Consider the following 21392-nt stretch of genomic DNA (forward strand, 5'->3'; position numbering starts at 1 on the left):
GTGTGCTGTTACATAGCACCTGAACGCAGTCGCTCTTACTGCGCGGGTGCTGTTTAATACCACCTAAACGCAGTTGGTGTCACTGCGTGTGTGCTGTTACATAGCACTTGAACGCAGTCGCTCTTACTGCGTGTGTGCTGTTTAATAGCAACTAAACGCAGTTGGTGTCACTGCGTGTGTGCTGTTACATAGCACCTGAACGCAGTCGCTCTTACTGCGTGGGTGCTGTTTAATACCACCTAAACGCAGTTGGTGTGACTGCAACTATTGTGTTACATAGCACCTGAACGCAGTCGCTCTTACTGCGCGTGTGCAGTTTAATACCACCTGAACGCAGTTGGTGTGACTGCGTCTGTTTTGTTACACAGCACCTGAACGCAGTCGCTCTTACTGCGCATGTGCAGTTTACTAACACCTGAACGCAGTTGGTGTGACTGCGCCTGTTTTGTTACATAGCACCTGAACTCAGTCGCTCTTACTGCGTGTGTGCAGTTTACTAACACCTGAGCGCAGTCGGTGTGACTGCGACTATTTTGTTACATAGCACCTGAACGCAGTCGCTCTTACTGCGTGTGTGCAGTTTACTAACACCTGAACGCAGTCGGTGTGACTGCGACTATTTTGTTACATAGCACCTGAACGCAGTCGCTCTTACTGCGTGTGTGCAGTTTACTAACACCTAAACGCAGTCGGTGTGACTGCGACTATTTTGTTACCTAGCACCTGAACGCAGTCGCTCTTACTGCGTGTGTGCAGTTTACTAACACCTGAACGCAGTCGGTGTGACTGCAACTATTTTGTTACATAGCACCTGAACGCAGTCGCTCTTACTGCGCGTGTGCAGTTTAATACCACCTGAACGCAGTTGGTGTGACTGCATCTGTTTTGTTACACAGCACCTGAACGCAGTCGCTCTTACTGCGCGTGTGCAGTTTACTAACACCTGAACGCAGTTGGTGTGACTGCGCCTGTTTTGTTACATAGCACCTGAACGCAGTCGCTCTTACTGCGTGTGTGCAGTTTACTAACACCTGAGCGCAGTCGGTGTGACTGCGACTATTTTGTTACATAGCACCTGAACGCAGTCGCTCTTACTGCGTGTGTGCAGTTTACTAACACCTGAACGCAGTCGGTGTGACTGCGACTATTTTGTTACATAGCACCTGAACGCAGTCGCTCTTACTGCGTGTGTGCAGTTTACTAACACCTGAACGCAGTCGGTGTGACTGCGACTATTTTGTTACATAACACCTGAACGCAGTCCCTCTTACTGCGTGTGTGAAGTTTACTAACACCTGAACGCAGTCGGTGTGACTGCGACTATTTTGTTACATAGCACCTGAACGCAGTCGCTCTTACTGCGTGTGTGCAGTTTACTAACACCTGAACGCAGTCGGTGTGACTGCGACTATTTTGTTACCTAGCACCTGAACGCAGTCGCTCTTACTGCGTGTGTGCAGTTTACTAACACCTGAACGCAGTCGGTGTGACTGCGACTATTTTGTTACATAGCACCTGAACGCAGTCGCTCTTACTGCGTGTGTGCAGTTTACTAACACCTGAACGCAGTCGGTGTGACTGCGCCTGTTTTGTTACATTGCACCTGAACGCAGTCGCTCTTACTGCTTGTGTGCAGTTTTCTAACACCTGAACGCAGTTGGTGTGACTGCGTCTGTTTTAAAACTTTGTTTGTCTGTTTTAAAACTTTTTTTTCCATTGATACATGTTCCCTGGGACAAGACCTGGGTTCTCAAAGACGTTTTCCATCAATAACTTGCATATTGGACTTTAAAATGAGCACTTTTGAATTCGAACGTTCGAGTCCCATAGACTTCAATGGGGTTCTAAATGTTCGTGCGAACGGACGGTCTGTTCGAACGTTCTGGTGCGAACCGAACCCGGGTATGTTCGGCTCATCCCTAATCAGGATTCCCCTGATCACTGCCTTGTGTGCCTCCCAGACCATACACAGATCACTTGCCAGGGTATCATTTACTTGAAAGTATGCTGTCATCTCTTTGGCTATGTCATCTCTTACTTCGACATTCTGAAGTAAACTTTAATTTAATCGCCAGCATTTTTCTTGTGGCAGAGCTGTATTGGACAGGGAGACACACAAGGCCACAGGTGCATGATCCGACCAAGTTATATTTCCAATAGTGATTTCTGAAACAGATGATATCATATAATGGTGTAATAAGAAGAGGTCAATGCGAGAATACCGTTGGTGGGGGTTAGAGAAGAAAGTGTAATTTTCTGCAGTATATTTCTTCTAATACCCCTTGGAGTTGATGTTATTCCCGAAGAGGTATCGATTCTAGTATCTAAAGAAATATTAAAATCCCCACCTAGTATCAATTTGCCTTCCACAAATTCTGACAGATCAGAGAGGACTTTCTTCTAAAAAAGAGTCTTGATGTACATTTGGTGCATATAACGTAGCTAGTGTTACTTTGGTATTGCCAATGCATCCTTTAAATAAGGTTTGAGGCATGGTAGGTACATGGGAAAAATCTATTCTGAAAAAATGGTAATCCCCCTTCTCTGAAATGTGTTTCTTGTATATATGCGACATCTGTCTCTGGAACATCCTTCTTTTCTCTGGGATATTAAGCCCTTTGGTGTTCAGGGAGGTGATTTTTATTCTCTCCATCTTCGGAAAAAAAAAAAAAAACGAATTAATGAGTAACCTCCTTTCTAAACCCACTGCTCCCTCCTCCCCTAGTTTATCCTTTACTTTCTTCCCCTACTTGGCCCCAAAAGGGGACACACCCATTACTGAGTCATACGACTATGACTTCTGTGGGTAAAAATCTAATGGGGGGGTTTGATCTGAAAAGGCTGAGGAGCTCCTATTTATTTATTTCCCTTCCACCCGACTATATTCTGCATCTTCCCAAGTAGTTATGATCACTCTCTAGTATATCTAATCAAAAGAGAGGGAAAGCAAAAAGAGATTCAAAACAAAGAAGAAAGAACAGTATAGTTTTCATAGTAACCTCATATCTAAGAGGATCATAAACAGGTTCCTCTTTACACATCATATTTTTCTTTTTATCCCCTTTCCTTTCTTTTTCTTTTTTTCTCCCCCCCCCTTTTCTCCTTTCCTTCCTCTTTCTTTTCCCCCTTCCTTTCTTCTTCTCCCCTTCTTCCCTTTCTATTATCCTCCTCCCTCCCCTCTCTCCTCCCCTCTCCCCCCTCTCCACTCCTCTCCCCCCCCCACTACCGGAGGGGATCTAAAGAGATCTATTTCCCACTTCCCATATCTAGTTATTATATATTGAGTACCCCAGACAAGTATTCCTGCCCATTTTATAAGGCCTCTGATATTATCTATTTATATCTCCATCCCTCTGCCCTAGTTGCTTAACTTTATATTAAATAATGGTATTTACATATAGTACAAGTGATATACATGTGATATATACATATATATTAATAAAAAAAGGGGGGGGGACCCTCTTATTCATTTTAAACGTCATATATGTGTCATATACTGTGTAATTCAATGATTTATTTTATTCTATTCTTTCTGTGCTTTTATGTCTCCCATAAGATCCTAGTAGGAAAATCAGGATAATAAACATTACAAAAAACATACCGTGTGAGTAAGAAAAAAAAAAAAAAAACCCAGAGGGAGTAACCCTCTTATTCATTTTAAACTTCATATATGTGTCATAAACTGTGTTATTCAGTGATTTATTTTATTCTACTGTTTCTGTGCATTTATGTCTCCCATAAAATCTTAATGGGAAAATCAAGACAGTGAACATTACAAAAAACATACTGTGTAAGTGAGGGGGAAAAGGGGGTGGGTGGAAGAACCGGGGGCTAACTTCCTAATGAACAAGTTACACATTATCTGTCTCTCAGACATTGGATTTAGGTTTGGGGGTTTCCAGGATGGGAACAGGAAACAAAAAAAAAGGAAGGGAAAAGGAGAGGGGGGGGACAAAGAGAGGGAGGGGACACAGGGCTAATACTATATAATCTGACAGGGGAGGGGGACAACAATCAGTTCCAGCCTGGGGATGGGGAGGTATCTGGAAGGCCTAAGGGCCCTCTCAATATATTTATTCTGTTCTATTTGTGTATTATAGATTATTTCTAGTCATTTAAGGGTCTTTCTAATGTCCTGCCTTCTCCACTTCTTTGCACTTGGGGTTCCTTCCCTTCTGCTAAATTTATTGTCCGCCTGGATGGTCCCGGGATGTACTGCAACCAATCCGCCACTTCTATTGCCTCTGTCTTGAGAAACCTAAATAAATCAGGTAGATCTGTCGGATGTTGTATTGAGAAAGATCTCATGTTTTTCTTTATTGTTAAAGAAAGTGGGTAGCCCCACTGATAAGTCCCTCCCGATTTCCTAATTTTATCTAGCAACGGACGTAACATAGCCATTTGCTGTAGGGTAGCTCGGGATAGATCTGGTAGGATTTTAATCTGTGAACCTTCATATGTGATCTCTCCTGCCTCCCATGCTCCACGACTTATCAACTCCTTATGGGAGTAGCGGTGGAGGCAGCAAATCACATCTCTGGGTCTATTAGGGTTCACTGACCGGGGACCCAAATATCTATGGAGTCTTTCAAACTCAAAAACCTGAGGGGTGGGGTGGATACTTGGAGGCATATTGCTTGGATGGTCTTTTCTAATGTCTCTTTCTCCACTGCCTCAGGGACCCCCCTAAACCACAGGTTTTTGCGACGGTTGCGCTCCTCGAGTTCCTCATATCTCAATTGCATAATATTGGCCTGAAGTGATTGGTGAGTTTGTATCAGCTCTATATGTGCAATACGTTTTCCTAATGAATCTAGTATTGTTTGATCAGTTTTTAACTGATCTACCAATTGTTGCACCTCTCCTCGTACAGATTCCAGATCTCTGCGGTGTACCTCCTCCATTCGTGCTACTAATGACTCCATATCTTCCTCTACTCGTGTGACAAAAAGCTCCATGTCAGCTCTAGTTGGGAGTGCCTGCATATCTGCTCTCGTTGTTAAGGCTTGCAGGAGTGCCCTTAAGTCAGGCTCTACCTCCTCAGTGTTCTTCTGAGGTATACTTGATTCTTCCCCCACTGTCTTTGATACCATCCCGCCTCCCTCCTTACCTTCTAGGGTTTCTTTAGCTGGTAGGGTACAGAGGGTGAATAGCTTGGTAGGCATGTGAACTGTCAATGTGCTCGGCGGTGCGGGTGTCAGCAAGGTCTCCCTCTCCTCCGGCTCACACAGGTCACGTGATCTGCTCTCACGGTCTCTCAGAGCGGTCGCTCTGGTCACTGGGAAGTATCGCTGGATCTCTGGCTGGGAGGGATAGGTTCTCTGCTGTGGAGGTATCGGCACTTTTAATATTTTTAGTGCCTTTGCCCCTCTCTTCCTCATCCCAGGTTGACTGCTCAATAGGGATCCTCAACCCCCTCTCCTCCCTATGCGGGCTGGACAGACCGACGGACCTGCGAGGACAGTTCACCGGAACGCACCGGAACACAGGTATGCAGATAGGCAGTGCACGGTCCAATTTCTTGGGTGTCTCTCTTCAGTCTAACGGGTGGGTGTATGGGTGTACGGAGCTCTACAACGTGTGTCTCCTACTCAGCCATGTTCAGACCACGCCCTCTAAAAAAAATCCTATTTAACAGGGGCATGTAATTACAATTCTTGATCTAATATTTCACAGCAGGGCCCGTTCCTGCACCCACCAAGAGTAGTTATGAGGCCTTACAGTGTTGTGGCAACACCACAACACCGTCCACCACCAAAGGCCCAATTTTTCTGCCCTTGTTCAACAGGGGCATGTAATTACAATTCTTGATCTAATATTTCACAGCAGGGCCCATTCCTGCGCCCACCAAGAGTAACTGTGAGGGCTTACACTGTTGTGGCAACACCAACACCTAAGGCCCAAATTTCTGCAGAGTATATAGGGCAGGCCCCTACTTTCAAACATCAAACTTACAAACGACTCCTACTTGCAAACGGAAGGAAACAACAGGAAGTGAGAGGAAATCTACCCCTAGGAAGGGCAATTCTCTCCTGTAAGAGTTAATATGGGAAAACGTGTCTCCTCTCCACTTGTAGTTTATCACCAATCCTTGTTTCACTAAAAAACCCAAATTTTAAAAAACCAATTGTCATTGGGACAGAAAGTGAGGTGAAATGTTCTGAACAGGTGCACAGATAGCAAAACAAATGTTACAGGGGTGATAACCCTTCCCTATGTTTTTTTGCTATGCTGTTCAAAGTATATAGGGCCTGGGGGCCCCACGCCTTTCCTTTTTTTAATTTGGGTGCGGGGTTCCCTCTAATATCTATACGCCCTTCCAATAAGGGAGGGGGTTTAGTTGTAATGAGTAAACAGTACTACAAAGAAGAGATGAGCCGTCTTTTAGGGGATACTAATACTTATCAATTATTGAGAAGTGACCCGATTTTTTATTTAAAAAAAGATTTGGACACTTTAGTCTGGAAAGGGCATAAACGTAAGATTTTATCTAAAAGGGAAGCAGAATACTTGAACCCAAGTGCATGTAGAACACCTATTATTTACATCTTGCCTAAGGTCCACAAAGATCCGATACGGCCACCAGGGAGGCCTATTGTAAATGGTATTAATTCGGTCTCGGCCAGGTTGGGCCAATATATACTGTAGACTTATTTTTGAAGCCTATTGTTTCAGGGACTAAATCTTTTTTAAGAGACACCAAACAATTTATTCAGATTTTGGGTAATGTCCCATGTTCTCCTGACACTTTATTAGTTACCGCTGATGTGAGCTCATTATATACGATCATTAGCCACTCAGATGCTGTATCAGCGGTCAAGTGGGCTTTAAGTCAGTCTGATTTATCCAGTAAACATAAGAAGTTCCTATTACAGTGTTTGGAATTCTGTTTGACCAAGAATTACTTTTGGTACAATAGGAACTTCTACCTGCAGATTATGGGCGTCGCAATGGGGGCAAAATTTGCCCCCATCGTCGCTAATTTATTCATGGCACTCTGGGAGGAAGAAAGTGTTTTCAAAGACCCTCCACATCAATTAAAATGTTACCGACTTTATATTGACGTTTTAGTTCTAATTTGGGAAGGTGATGTACATAGTTTGAATCTGTTTTTACAGAAGTTAAATACCAATCAAAATAATATATCACTTTCATGGAATATTGATTCTGACAAAATCGTCTTCCTCGATTTGGAGATATATAAGCATGCTGATTTATTTAAAACACAAAATCATTTTAAACCATCTGATAGAAATGGGTATATCCCACTGCATAGCTGTCACCATAAAAATTTGTTATGCAATATCCCCAGAGGACAGTTTATCCGTTTGAGGAGAAATTGTACCTCCGATGTGGATTTTCTAACACAGTCCAACATCTTGGCTGACAGATTCCAACAAAAAGTATATGATAGGGCTATTATTCAAAGTGAAATGGCCAGAGTCGGCTCTATGAATAGAACTGAGCTAATCTCTGACTCTAAAAAAGAGAAAGAGAACAAATTAGAGTTTAAACTTGTTTTGGATTACAATATCCAACACAAACAATTTGAAAAAATTGTAAGTAAACATTGGGATGTGTTGAAGAGGGATAAAATCCTTGGATCCGTTCTTCCCTCCTGACCTCTTTTTATCTATAAAAAAGCTCCCTCTTTGAGGGATGTAATAGCCCCAGGGGTTATTGACCCACCTGTTTTTAGAGAAAGTAGTCTTTTTCCTTTCCTTACAGGATTTTACGCTTGCGGACGTTGTCAATCATGTAAGCAATGCAAGTTTAATAAGAAAAAACTCAAAGAATTTACCTCTACTTCTACTCAAAAATCCTATACCATCAAAAACCTTATCACATGTGGTACTGTTGGCGTGGTCTACATGTTGGAGTGTGATTGTGGGCTCCAATATGTGGGCCGGACCTCAAGACCCATGGGAGTAAGAATTGGTGATCATGTCAATAATATCAAAAAAGGGCTACGCACACATAGCGTCTCCCGACATTTTCGGTTACACCATAACAAAGACCCTAGATGTCTCAAGTTTTGGGGCATCGAAAGGGTAGATCGCCACTGGAGGGGGGGTAATTATTTTCGTTGTATTAGTCAACGTGAGTCATATTGGATAGTGGAGACTAAAGTTCTTACCCCTGATGGTTTGAATGTTGATTTTGATTTAAATTGTTTTATTTCTGATAAATAATGATTTAATATTATTTGTTTTGCTGTTATTATGATAGGCCCCTCGGGTGCCTATTATGTACTATCTACCCAAAGTGCATAAAGACCCTGTTTGCCCCCCGGGACGTCCGATAGTCAGCGGAATTGATTCCGTAACGTCCCGGGTGGGCAAATATATCGACTTTTTTCTGCAGCCTCTGGTGAAGAATATGCCCTCCTTTCTGAAGGACACCAGACAGGTCATTAATATGTTGTCTGATATTCAACCTCCACCCGACTTATGGCTTGTGACTGCAGATGTTACGTCGTTATATACGGTTATTCCACACGATTTAGGTCTTGAGGCAGTGACCCATTTCTTGGAAAGAGACTCTGGCCTTTCTGGTGTCCAGATTTCCTTCATTATGGAACTGTTACAGTTCGCGGCCTCCCACAATTTCTTTTGGCACGATGGTCAATTTTACCGGCAAGACAGGGGGGTTGCTATGGGGGCCAAATATGCCCCTAGCTTGGCAAACTTATTTATGGCCAAGTGGGAGGAGGATGTCATTGATGTTATCTCTAGGCCCCAGATTATGCTGTGGGCCAGATATATTGACGACATCCTCCTCCTATGGAGAGGTTCAGAGGAAGAACTGTCAAGTTTTATGTTATTTCTTAATTCCAACAACAGAGGTATAGCCCTCAAATATGAGGCCAGTAGGGACAGCATTAATTTTCTAGACCTAACTATTTCTGTGAAGGAGGGGAGGTTCATCACCTCTACCTATTTCAAAGCTACAGACAGAAATTCCTTTATCCCATGCGACAGTTGTCATCATGTCGCATGGCTTAAAGCTGTGCCTAAGGGCCAATTCCTTCGCCTCAAAAGGAACTGTAGTGAGCTAAGCACCTTCCTTGATCAGGCAGGTGTTCTCACAGAACACTTTATTCAGAAAGGATATGGTCATAATTCCCTTGTGGATACCTTGAGTTTGGTCACCAATACCAAGCGAGAAGATTTACTCCATACCAAACCAAAAGTTGACCAAATGGCGAACTACAGCGCCCCCTTCATAACCGACTATTCCTGTCAGCATGCCAGTGTGAGACACATTGTGTCTAAACACTGGCACGTCCTTAGGAGTGACAAGACTTTGAGTGCCATTCTCCCCGATAAACCTAGAGTGATATTCAGGGGCTCTGCATCTCTAAAGGAAAAATTGGCACCCAATGTATTGGATCCTCCCAAGATCCCATCCATGTTTTTGTCTGGTCTAATGGGGTTTTTCAAATGTGGGAGATGCCAGGTCTGTGCGGTTAATAATTCAACCAAAAAGACTACCAGTTTTTGTTCCAGACACTCTCCCAAGAGATTCCCCATTGAATCTTTTATCACCTGCTCGAGTATGGGGGTCATCTACCTACTTCAATGCCCGTGTGGGCTTCAATACGTGGGTAGGACTAAGCGGGCTTTACACATACGCTTAAATGAACATCTGACAAATTTCCTTAGCGGTTTCCCTAACCATTCAGTCTCCAAACATTACTTGCTGGCCCATAATAAAGATCCCTCAGGCACTATCTTTTTAGGGATAGATAAATTCCAGGCCCATTGGAGAGGTAGCGATCTGGTGCGTAGCATTTCTAGAACGGAGATGATGTGGGTACACACACTCAAATGTTACGAACCATGGGCCAAATCTTCAAAGGAGATACGCAGGCGGAACTGCTGTTCAGCCTGCGTATCCCTGTGCCTATCTTTGGAAACGATCCTCAGAAGGATTTTTCCAAAGATAGGCAGAAGATCCGACATCTGTAATAGACTTACACTGTGGGATCTTAGGATGCAGTACCGCATCCGCCGCTGGAGGCATTTCGAGTCGAAATGCCGCTTTGCGTATGCAAATGAGTACTTAGGCAGATCCACAAAGCTTTTTAGCTTTGTGTTTTCTGCGTAAGTTACGTTTTGCATGCGTAAAATTAGGGATGCTTTTACAAGGCCTAAACTGTTTAGACCTTGTAAAAACAAACCTTTTTTTCGATCGCCGCGTTTTTTTTTAAATTTCGATTTTTTTTTCCCGGCGCGTAACTTTTTTTTTACCCGACGCAACTTTATTGTCCCGTCGCAATCCACAAAGCCCGACGTAAAGTACGTTCGCGCGATGCACGTCGGGAAAAATGACATCACACGCATGCGCCGAACGTCCGGCGCGGGAGCGCGCCTCATTTAAATAGGAATCGCCCCCTCGATCAGACGACCGCCTTGCGACGGAGGCACTTAAGTTACACGGCGTGTAATTTCTAGGTAAGTGCTTTGTGGATCGGGCACTTAGGTAGAAATTTAACGCCTGTGTAACTTAACTGCTGAAAGTTAAGTTAGGCAGGTTTTTTGAGGATTTGGCCCCATATGGCTTAAACATAGAGGTTGACGTAAATTGCTTTATCGACAATTCCTAATTTAGTCTTCCTTTTTAGCTATACCATAGCATCATTTAGCATAGCCTTAGTTATTGTGTATGATTTATATAATTTTACAATATTTGCTCTGGAGTAAAAGTAGCTAACTATTTGAGCATTATTTTTAATGATTGTTTATTAATTTATATAGTTTATAATGCGGGGGGCCACTCTTGCACATTTTGTATGACTTGGTATCGCCATTGCATTGATACTTGTACCCTGGGGCAGGACCAGGGTCCCCAAACCCTTTTTAGGACAATAACTTGCATATTAGCCTTTAAAATTCACACTTTTGATTTCTCACATTCGAGTCCCATGGACTTTAACAGGGTTCGAAAGTTCGCGCAAACTTTCGGTCCGTTCGCATGTTCTGGTGCTAACCGAAACAGGGTTCATCCCTAGTCACTAGTATTGTATTTGTAAATTGAAATCATATCTCCTCTCAAGCGTCTCTTCTCCAGAGCGAATAAGTTCAGTGCAACCTTTCCTCATAACTAATATCCTCCAGACCCTTTATTAGCTTTCTTGCCCTTCTTTGTACTCGCTCTATTTCCAGTACATCTTTCATGAGGACCGGTTCCCAGAACTGGAGAGCATACTCTAGGAGCAGAGTCTTGTAAAGCGGAAGAATTATCATTTTATCTCTGAAGTTAATCCCCTTTTTAATGCATGCCAATATTCTGTTTGCTTTGTTAGCAGCAGCTTGCATGCCATTGCTGAGCCTATCATCTACTAGGACCCCCAGGTCCTTTTCGACCCTAGATTCTCCTAGAGGTTCTCCCCCCAGTGTATAGATTGCATTCATATGTTTGCCACCCAAATGCGTTATTTTACATTTGTCCACATTGAACCTCATTTGCCTTGTAGTTGCCCACCCCATTAATCTGTTCAGATCTTTTTTCAAGGATTTCACATCTTGCGGAGAACTTATTGCCCTGCTTAGCTTAATATCGTCCGCAAATACAGAGATTGAACTGTTTTCCCCATCCTCCAGGTCGTTTATGAACAAATTAAACAGGATTGGTCCCAGCACAGAGCCCGGGGGGACCCCACTACCCACCCCTGACCATTCCGAGTACTCCCCATATATCATCACCCACTGAACTCGCCCTTGTAGCCAGTTTTCAATCCATGTACTCACCCTATGGTCCATGCCAACAGACCTTATTTTGTTCAAATGCTTTTGCAAAATCCAGATACACCACATCTACGGGCCTTCCTTTATCTAAATGGCAACTCACCTCCTCATAGAAGGTTAATAGATTGGTTTGGCAAGAACGATTCTTCATGAATCCATGCTGATTACTGCTAATGATACCGTTCTCATTACTAAAAATCTTGTACCTCTAAGGCAACAAAGGAGTGGCTCCAGAAGAAGCACATTAAGCTAATGGCATTGCCTAGCCAATCTAGTTACAATTTATGGAGGGAACTTAAACTTTGAGTTGCCAAGCGACAGCCAAGAAACCTTAAAGTGGATGTAAACCCACCACACATGAATATAAACGGTTGCCAGCATAATAAAATATGTATCTGTATATGGCGTCTAATCATAATCCTACCTTCCACAACTCACCCCCTTTCCTACACCGAGCACCGCAAAACTCAGTAATCCATTCCATGGGTGGGTCTATGCTTCGACGCTCGGTGGGCGGGGCCGTAATGTCACTAGGCTCCCCACCCACCTCTACACTCCCCTTGTGCTGGCAGCGGCGCGAGTACAAACCTTTCGCTTGTTATACTAGAAGTGTACGCAAAGGGGACACAGAGCGCATTCTGGGCAGAAACAGAGCGTGCTCACGGCCCTCCTGTGACTCCTGCGCATGTGCCACACAGGCTGTAGTGGAGAAAAGTTTTCGGTATAGCTAGCACAGCTCTGAGCTGAGAGAGGGTAAATGTGACACTCTGTATGCTCCTGCATGAGATAAGAAAATTACCTTTCACTCACAGCACTGTGTGTCCTTTTTTTTTCTTACTGAAAAAAGATAAGAGGATTGCTCTTTTTTTAAAAAAAAAAATCGGGTTTACATCCACTTTAAGGATTTAGAAAAGATCTATAAAGAAGAGTGAACTGAAATCCCTCCTGGGTCCTGGTCACTAACTACAAGAAATGTCTTAAAGGGGTTGTAAAGCTTCCTGTTTTTTCAACTTAATGCATTATATGCATTAAGGTGAGAAAACATTCGATAATTACTGGCCCCCCAGTCCCCCGGTTTACTTACCTGAGCCCTCAAAAGTCCCACGTCGAGAACACGCTGGCTTCCCGGCTCTGCTCGGCCCGGTCTTCTCAGCTCTTCATTGGATAAATTGATAGCAGCGCAGCCATCGGCTCCTGCTACTGTCAATCAAATCCAATGACACGGGGGGCGGGGCCGAGTCCGGCATTCGTGTCTATGAACGCAAATGCTGGACTTGGGAGCGCGCCCGCAAGGTAACCCCCTTGGGAAAGCTCTTCCCAGAGGGGGTTATCTGATGCGGGGAGGAGCCGAGACAGCCGCCGAGGGACCCCAGAAAACGAGGTTTGTTATTTTTATTTTTTTATTTTGAACCTTTACTATCACTTTAAGTCTGTGCTTGTCAACAAGGGTTTCTTCACCAAGTACTAAGTCATGTTTAGCTTGGGGATCAAATACTTTTTTTACTCACTGAACTGCAACTGAATTTATAACATTTGTATCATGTGTTTCTTCTTTTGATTTTTGGTTGATATTCTGCTCCTATCATTTAAAATACACCTATGATAAAAATTATAGACCCTTCATTTATTTGTAAGTGGGCAAACTTACAAAATATGCAGGGAATCAAATAATTATTTTCCTCACTATATAATTAATACTAAACTCGTTGATCCTTATACTGTGGGTATAGAAAAGAATCACCCCCTTTACAATAATCACAACCCTGTGATGTTATTAGAGTACGCGTGTTCGCACTATATGGCATATGGTGGCTTTCATATTTGCATATTTCTTATACAGGGTAAAACAAATATTTGTCTATGTAAAAACTTAATTTAATCCATACACATACAGTCATATTTTGTTTTGTTATTAAGTGCAAACAAGTTTATTTTTGCAAAAGAAATTTAAGACAGTCATCATTAGTGACAGGAGAAAATGTAGGCGATTTGTCACTCAAAAAATCTATGTGAAAGCTAAACTCTCTGTACATATTACATTTATCTTTCTCTCCTCGTGGCATCTTCATTTAGTGACATAGTAGCATTTAACCAGTTAATCCACCAATACTTACCATATCGCCATAGTCAGTAAACTTTATTAATCTCAGCTGATGTATGCATAAAGGTAATGCAAGAAATGTAACAGTATAACCTCTTAGTACCTCTAACACTGCAGAAATACAGGCACAAAGACAAGCTGCACTATGACAGTTTCAAAGAAGAGATCACACTCAGTATTTTTACATTGCTAATACAAACCAACAGTGGGTAGGGTCCTTGAATTTTCAGCAAAAGAAGAGGTGCATATATAAGGCAACTGCGTGACAAGTGCCAAACGGGGCCCAAAAAGAACCCCTGGCATATAAAGCACACCAGCCCACATTAGTGTAAGTTAACTGGGGCACTAATGTTTATGTACTGGCTACACTTCCTAAACAAAAAAAAGAGACATGAGCAGAAATTGCAATGTAGTGAGTTCTGATACTTTATATAAAGCTGAACTCCAGGCAAACAGCCAACTACGGATGAAATACATATAAGGGAGCCGTTTTACCTGCCAGAGAATTTGAATTTCTGTCTACCCAGTCCTGAGATTTTAAAGAGCACAATCCTGCCTAGCATGGGAACGTATCTTTCTCTGCTGGATTTCCATTTTTAGGTGCCCTGTGGCTGGATAGTGAAAGTAGAAGCAGCTCTCTGCTCTCTCTCCTCCTATTAGCATGTTTCATGCACTACTTGGTTCTTTGGGCTGCTTCTCTCTCCCCATCTTTGAGCTCTGCTACACAGACTGTAGAGTAGACTTAAAGAGGCTGTTACCAAGTTCAGATATTTACACTGTTTGCATTAAACAATAATACTGTGTTAATAATTACAGAGCTGCATTCATTTGTTACTATCAATCTGGAGTTCAGGTTCAAACAGTGTTAATTGAAGCTGAGCAGCCTTCAGAAACTCACATTAGCATTTCGATTTTGTCCAATATACCAACCCTTATGGCCAATTCCAGATCCCCAGTCTGAGTGTACACTGCATTGTTTCCATCTTTTCACAATATTGTATCAAAGCTTACATTTATTTATTCAATTTCTCGCTAGGCAAATGCCCTGCTGAGGCAGGTTGCAGTAATTGTTCTCCTCAATAATTGCAATAAAAGCTTGGAACACAATGAGAATGCTAACATTTGTACACACCTTAGGCTTTAGACTGTACCAGTTTTTTTACTACCCATTTTATTCAATGGCTTAAGTCTATTAAGGGCAACCACAAGAGGAAGACACATGCAGGGGTGACCATATAAAGCGTCCTTCAAGTATCGCCTGTGACGATTAGGGTGAGGATTGGGCTGCATAGGACTTTTCTTTAGAGGATAGTGCTCATCCGAACATTGGAAACACTTATTGCATGTAGTGATTTTTATGTTTGCTGAAAAAATCTCTGCTTTAGGCTTAATTATTTTTCATTTCCATAGGGGCACCCCATCTTTACATCAACAAAGGCGCGAGGTACATCACAGCAGGTCCCGGCAGGTTTTATGATGGTTTGTTTCTTTCAGGGAGACACCCCCCTATCTACAGATACCATAACAAAAATGTTGTCTCATGACTTTTAAACTTGTAAAGGGTTTTTACAAATGTCTGCATCCTGTAACAGTCTTAAGGCATTTATCAATTTGTACATTCAATATGTTTATACAGTGGATCGCGTGAGATCATTTTTTTAGAAAACAATTAAAGGAGTTTGTTGTTAAAAGAAAAATATGGAGAAATTACTAGAATAGTCTTTTCGTTCAGAGGTTGTCCAAAAACATTACAAATCTGTACCCTTAAGGTGTTTCCCAAACTAGTATCGTTCAAGATGTCCATTCTACAATGATAGGTGTGCCCATGAACGTTTTGTGATCACATTTGGCCACAGTCAATAATACATAGCATATGAGGACGCTGCTGGTAAGTGTAATGTCTTTCTATACTATCCTAACCTCATATACTATCCTAACCTCTTCAAAAGGACACACACTTATTTAAAATGCATAAATCTTATTACATCATATGCTGGCAAATTCTATCAATATGTTTAGTCATATTGTAGGTGTTCTTGTGCATTTTGCTGATTGTGATATGAATGTGGCCCTCTGCACATACAATGTGCTTGTGCATTTGCTTTACAGTCCATAATCCAGTTCATATTACTTATACGGTCGCAAAAAGGCAGATACTTTGGAGTGCAGAAGTCTGATGAAGGATCGTGGTAACATCATCCTATATTTCTCTACGTATTTGAAATAGTTTTGAGGGTGTGCAAGGACCTCAAAAAAAGCCTTAATCAGCTTTTTATCCTATAAAAAATAGAAATAACATAAATAAAAAAACAAAACAGACATTTGTAAAGCTGTTAAGCCAAGTCACGCTAAACTAATTCCAGGTAATTTCCTAAAGTAGCAGCAATCATTTGTCAAAAACCTTAATATATACCAATAATCTGAGAAGTTGCCTGGGGCCAGGTAGGTTGGAGCTGAGACCTTGAAACACAAGTGTATTTTAACCTCTACAACTACTTCAGGTTTATCATATTTTATTTACTTTTGTTTTTACACATGGCACCTTTTCACTATTTTTGTAAATTACATCCCCTCTATACATTAAAATGGAATTATAGCTGTTGTCAGCTGATAACATATTTCTGGTAGATAGAACAACCATTTTAACAACTCAGGCCTCGTACACACGACCGAGTTTCTCGGCAAAAACCACCAAGAAACTTGCTGGGAGATATTTTTTTGCAGAGGAAAGCGGTCGTGTGTACATTTTCGTTGAGGAAACTGTCGAGAAACTCGACGAGCCAAAAAGAGAGCATGTTCTCTATTTCCTTGACGGGAATGGAGAAAATTGGCTTGTCGAGTTCCTCGACAGCCTAACAAGGAACTCGACGAGCAAAACGATGTGTTTCGCCCGTCGAGTTCCTCGGTCATGTGTACGAGGCTTGAGAAAGCAGTTGGGATATCAGAATTTATTTGATCTTTGTCTTGTAACTTGTCACAGAAGATTACGTTTTAATTTTAATTATTCAATGATTTAATTATTTGCTGTAAATATTTGAATTTCACAGTTATCTGTGACTAGCATGTAAAAGGAAAAAGCACTAAGGGGCCACACAAAGACAACTTGATAGCCACGTGTGGATTGATTGGGGCAGTTTTTCCAGGGATCTCTGGGCCAGATTCACAAAAGAGATACAATGGCGTATCTACTGATACGCCGTCGTATCTCTGTTTCTAACTATGCGGCTGATTCATAGAATCAGTTACGCATAGCTAGCCCTAAGATCCGACAGGTGTAATGGACTTACACTGTCGGATCTTAGGATGCAGTACCGCGGCCGCCGCTGGGGGGAGTTCTTGTTGTAAACCAGCGTCGGGTATGCAAATTGGCACTTACGGAGATCCACAAAGCTTTTTCCCTTCGTTAAGTCGCCGTAAGTGTTAGTTTGCCGTCGCAAAGATAGGGTACCTTTTACAAAGTGTAAAGTTAGTACACCATGTAAAAGTGTACCCGTCTTTCCCGCATCGCTGTCAATTTTTTTTAAAAATGTTTTTTTTCCCGGCGCAACTCTTTTTTTCCCGACGCAACTTTTTTTTACCCGTCGCGATTCACAAAACCTTGGCGCATCGTAACTTCACGCAAAGCACGTCGGGAAAATAGCGTCGGGAGCATGCGCAGTACATCCGGCGCAGGAGCACGCCTAATTTAAATGGGACTCGCCCCATTTGAATTGGCCCGCCTTGCGCCGGACTGATTTAGGATACACCGCCGCAAATTTCCAGGTAAGTGCTTTGTGGATCGGGCACTAACTTGGGCAATTTGCGGCGGTGTAACTTAAATCGTTTAAGTTACGTTGCGCCCGGGCTATGTGAATCTGGCCCTCTATTCTTATCTTATTCACTAATGCTTCATATCAAATAATCCAATAAAATTGTTTATAGTAAAAACAGCAGGGACAGACCTGAAAGGGAATCTGAGCACAATATAGAACACAAATCCTTTCTCTCCTTTATTCTGCTTCCTAAGACAACATTTCAGTTATGAAACTGAATATCTTACATTACTTCATAAAAATGTAATAAGAGCATCTTTAAGCCTAGTCTTATCTATGTATCAGCAAAACCACTTTTTGTTTGGTAAAATGATATAGACTGTACTGAGAAAGATAAGAGCACTACCTTCAGAATTTCCTGGTGATTTTCAGAAGAATATAGTCTCCCATCTCTCACAATGTCTTCCACTAGCTGTTCATAGTCCTCTGAAACAACACAAAAATATTCTGTTCATGTGTACTTTGCAAGTTTACAAGAGGTAGGGCCAGATTACTCTCATAAGGTGCCATAGATCTGTACCCACATTGCAGAGATAGCCCACCAATTCTAACATCAGTGTGACTGAACATTCTGCAAAAATCCTTTCAATTTACAGGTCTATATAGTAGCATAGTGAAGCCCTTTTAGAACAGAATGCATTAATATGTCCTATTCCATCACAGATCCCCAAAATAAGAGGGATATTTCTTATTTTAAGATAGTAGGTGGGGTCATGCAAATCATTCCTTCCACCCCATTGGCTAAGAAGTATGCTAATGGGAGTAAAATAATGTTTGCTGTCACAGATGCCTATGTGTGCTGTGTGTGGGCATGAAAGCTGTTACAACGTTGATTTTTTTACCCTAAAATAATAAACATGTTATACTTACCTGCTCTGTGCAATGATATTACAGAGAGTGACCACTAACCTCCTTATCTGGGATTCCCCACTGATGTCTTTGCCCCTCCTCTTCTGCGTGCATCACAATAGCAAGCTGCTTGAAAGGGGGACACATGTGCAGGTTCACTCCTGAGCCAGGCTGTGTGCGTCCATAGACACACACAGTGTGGCTAGGCCCTGCCCCCTGTTCCCTCCTCACAGGAATTGATTGACAGCAGCAGGAGCCAATGGCTTCCTCTATCCCCCTGTGAGGGAAAAGAGAGAAAACTGTGTTGCTGCAGGCGGGCACAGCGGTGGCTTGAAAAAGGACTCAGGTACGTGTGTGTGTGTGTGTGGGGGGGGCATACAAATGCTGGGTCATTTTTTTACCTTAATGAAGGGAATCCAGCTAGTGAACAAGATATGTAAATAACCTGTCACTCAAGCAAGGACTTTGGTCTTTATCTGGAAGTCTGTTTTATTTCACTGTACAATAAAAAGAGGATTGCTCAGCGCTGGATTAACTGTGTGGCAAGACTGGGCACAGATGATAGGAAATCGTATTCTCTACATTGTGACATCAAAAAAATAAATACATTTTTTGGGGTTTACATCCACTTTAATATAGTTATAGCCTTATATATAGTTTTGTGTGTTTTTTTTATTTGCCTCAGAGAACTCTGTCAGAAGACTTAATCAATTTTGCGTTCATTCACTGTCTCCATCCTAGTTCACATCATAGTCGGAATCGCTTCTAAACTTTATTATTACATGTAAATATTTAAATATAGAGAGCCTATTCCGGCCCCCACATAAAAATACAAAAATTCCAAAAATATTTAAATCTCCAGTAATTAAGAAAACCCCCCCGCCCTAACCCACCCCCAAACCTCACTTCCTCCCCACCCTCCTCTCTCCGACCCTCAATCTCATGTTGTGTCTCCCTTTACCTATTATCCTTCCTGCTCTATACCATCCTGTCTACATATCTCGGTGATAGCTTATATTTAACCCAATCCTGCCATATCCGTTTTAATCCCCCTTCTCCTTCCTCCCCCATAAACCAAAGCTGTTCAGTATAATAAATATAGTTTATTTTACAGAGCCAGTTCCTCACCGTTGGGCTCTTAGGCCCCATACACACGGGAGGATTTATCCGCGGATACGGTCCAGCGGACCGTTTCCGCGGATAAATCCTCTCAAGGATTTCACCAGATTTTAATGCGATGGAGTGTACTCACCATCGCATTGAAATCCGCGCCGAAATCCTCTGGCGATGACGTGTCGCGCCGTCGCCGCGATTATGACGCGGCAACGTGCGCGACGCTGTCATATAAGGAATTCCACGCATGCGTCGAATCATTACGACGCATGCGGGGGATCCCTTCGGACGGATGGATCCGGTGAGTCTATACAGAGCAGCGGATCCATCCGTTGGGATGGATTCCAGCAGATGGATTTGTTTGGCATGTCAGCAAATATTCGATCTGCTGGAATCCATCCCAGGGGAGAAATATCCGCGGAAACAGATCCGCTGGAGTGTACACACCATAGGATCTATCCGCTGAAACCCATTTGCTGGGATTTTTCAGCGGATGGATTCTATCGTGTGTACGGGGCCTTAGAGTCCTTCCACTGTCTGGGAATCAGACTTTTCACTGCATTTAGTATATGGGGAAGCAAGGTTCTCATATACTGCTTAATAGCCATTTTTGTCCCATTTAACAAGCAAACCCACGGGTCAGCAGGTATTTTAATTCCTGTGATTTCCTCGATTACTAATATAACTTTGTTCCAGTATATTAACATTTTTGGACAGGTCCACCATAGGTGTGACAGAGTTCCCGGTTCCACACAGCCCCTCCAACAAAATTTGGCGGTTTCCCTTTGATAATGGTGTGCTATGTCCGGGGTTATATACCAACGTGCTAGGCATTTGAAATTCATTTCTGTCAGCCCGCAATTAGTTGATGTAATATGCGTCATCTTTAAAATTTTCCCAATGTCTATCTCAGTTTCACCTGTTTCCAGCTCCTCTTCCCATGTTTTTATATACGGAGGTGGCCCCAGATTTTTTAATCCCGTCAATATTTTATAAATCAGAGAAATTCCGCCTCTTCCGTTCGACGCTAAACACAAACGCTCTAATGGAAGCAAGTTTCCCTTTGACCTAATCGGATAGGGGAGGGATTCCACGAAATGTTTCAGCTAAAAATATCGCCACCTATTCAGCTCAAACATTTCTTTTTTTTTGCTTAGTTCCTGAAAAGTACAAATGTTTCCGTCTTTTAGTATGTCCCTTAGTTGTGCATCTGTTTTTTTTATCCAAGTACCGAAAAAACTTACTTTCCCCGGTGCAAAATAATTTGTATCAATTAGTGGGATTATATCCCCATTTTTCCTTTTTGTGTACCCTATCCCATGTTGACATTGATGTCAGTGTAATCATGTGCATGTGCTCTTTTTGCTGTCTAAATTGTGCCGGAATCCAAATCTCTTTCCCTAACATTGACTTATTTAGGCTACTTTCTAATTTAACCCACCTTTTCTCTTTATTTTCTTTAACCCAATCAACCACCTGTGCCATGTGAATAGCCATATAATATGTGTTAATGTCCGGTACCCCCAGACTACCGCGTGCCTTGTCTCTTGTTAAAATTGCCTTGCTTATATGCGGTTTCTTATTCCGCCATATAAACCCACTTAATAACTTTTTTAATGTTTTGAAGTAAGCTACCGGAAGTGAAATCGATGACATTTGTATTTTATAAAGTATTTTGGGGAGGGTTAGCATTTTGAAACTGTTTATTCTCCCTAACATAGATCTTCGTCTGGATGCGATTTTATTTAAATCCGTTTTAATATCATT

At 42.2% G+C, this 21392-nt stretch overlaps 1 protein-coding gene across 3 annotated transcripts in view; it reads right to left on the reverse strand.

Annotated features, from left to right (window-relative positions):
* Positions 1-13649: 13649 nt before the first annotated feature.
* Positions 13650-21392, reverse strand: part of SCUBE3 (signal peptide, CUB domain and EGF like domain containing 3) — a 159336-nt gene continuing 151593 nt past the window's right edge. For all 3 annotated transcript variants that reach the window (XM_040337787.1, XM_040337786.1, XM_040337785.1), the window contains 2 exons: positions 18010-18089; positions 13650-16128 (listed from right to left, as the gene is read on the reverse strand). In XM_040337787.1, the coding sequence (XP_040193721.1) occupies positions 15979-16128; positions 18010-18089 (230 nt within the window). In that variant the 3' untranslated portion in view covers positions 13650-15978. The remainder of the gene's footprint in view (positions 16129-18009; positions 18090-21392) is intronic.

Source organism: Rana temporaria, chromosome 2 (genome assembly GCF_905171775.1).
Source record: "Rana temporaria chromosome 2, aRanTem1.1, whole genome shotgun sequence".
Taxonomy (NCBI): Eukaryota; Metazoa; Chordata; class Amphibia; order Anura; family Ranidae; genus Rana; species Rana temporaria.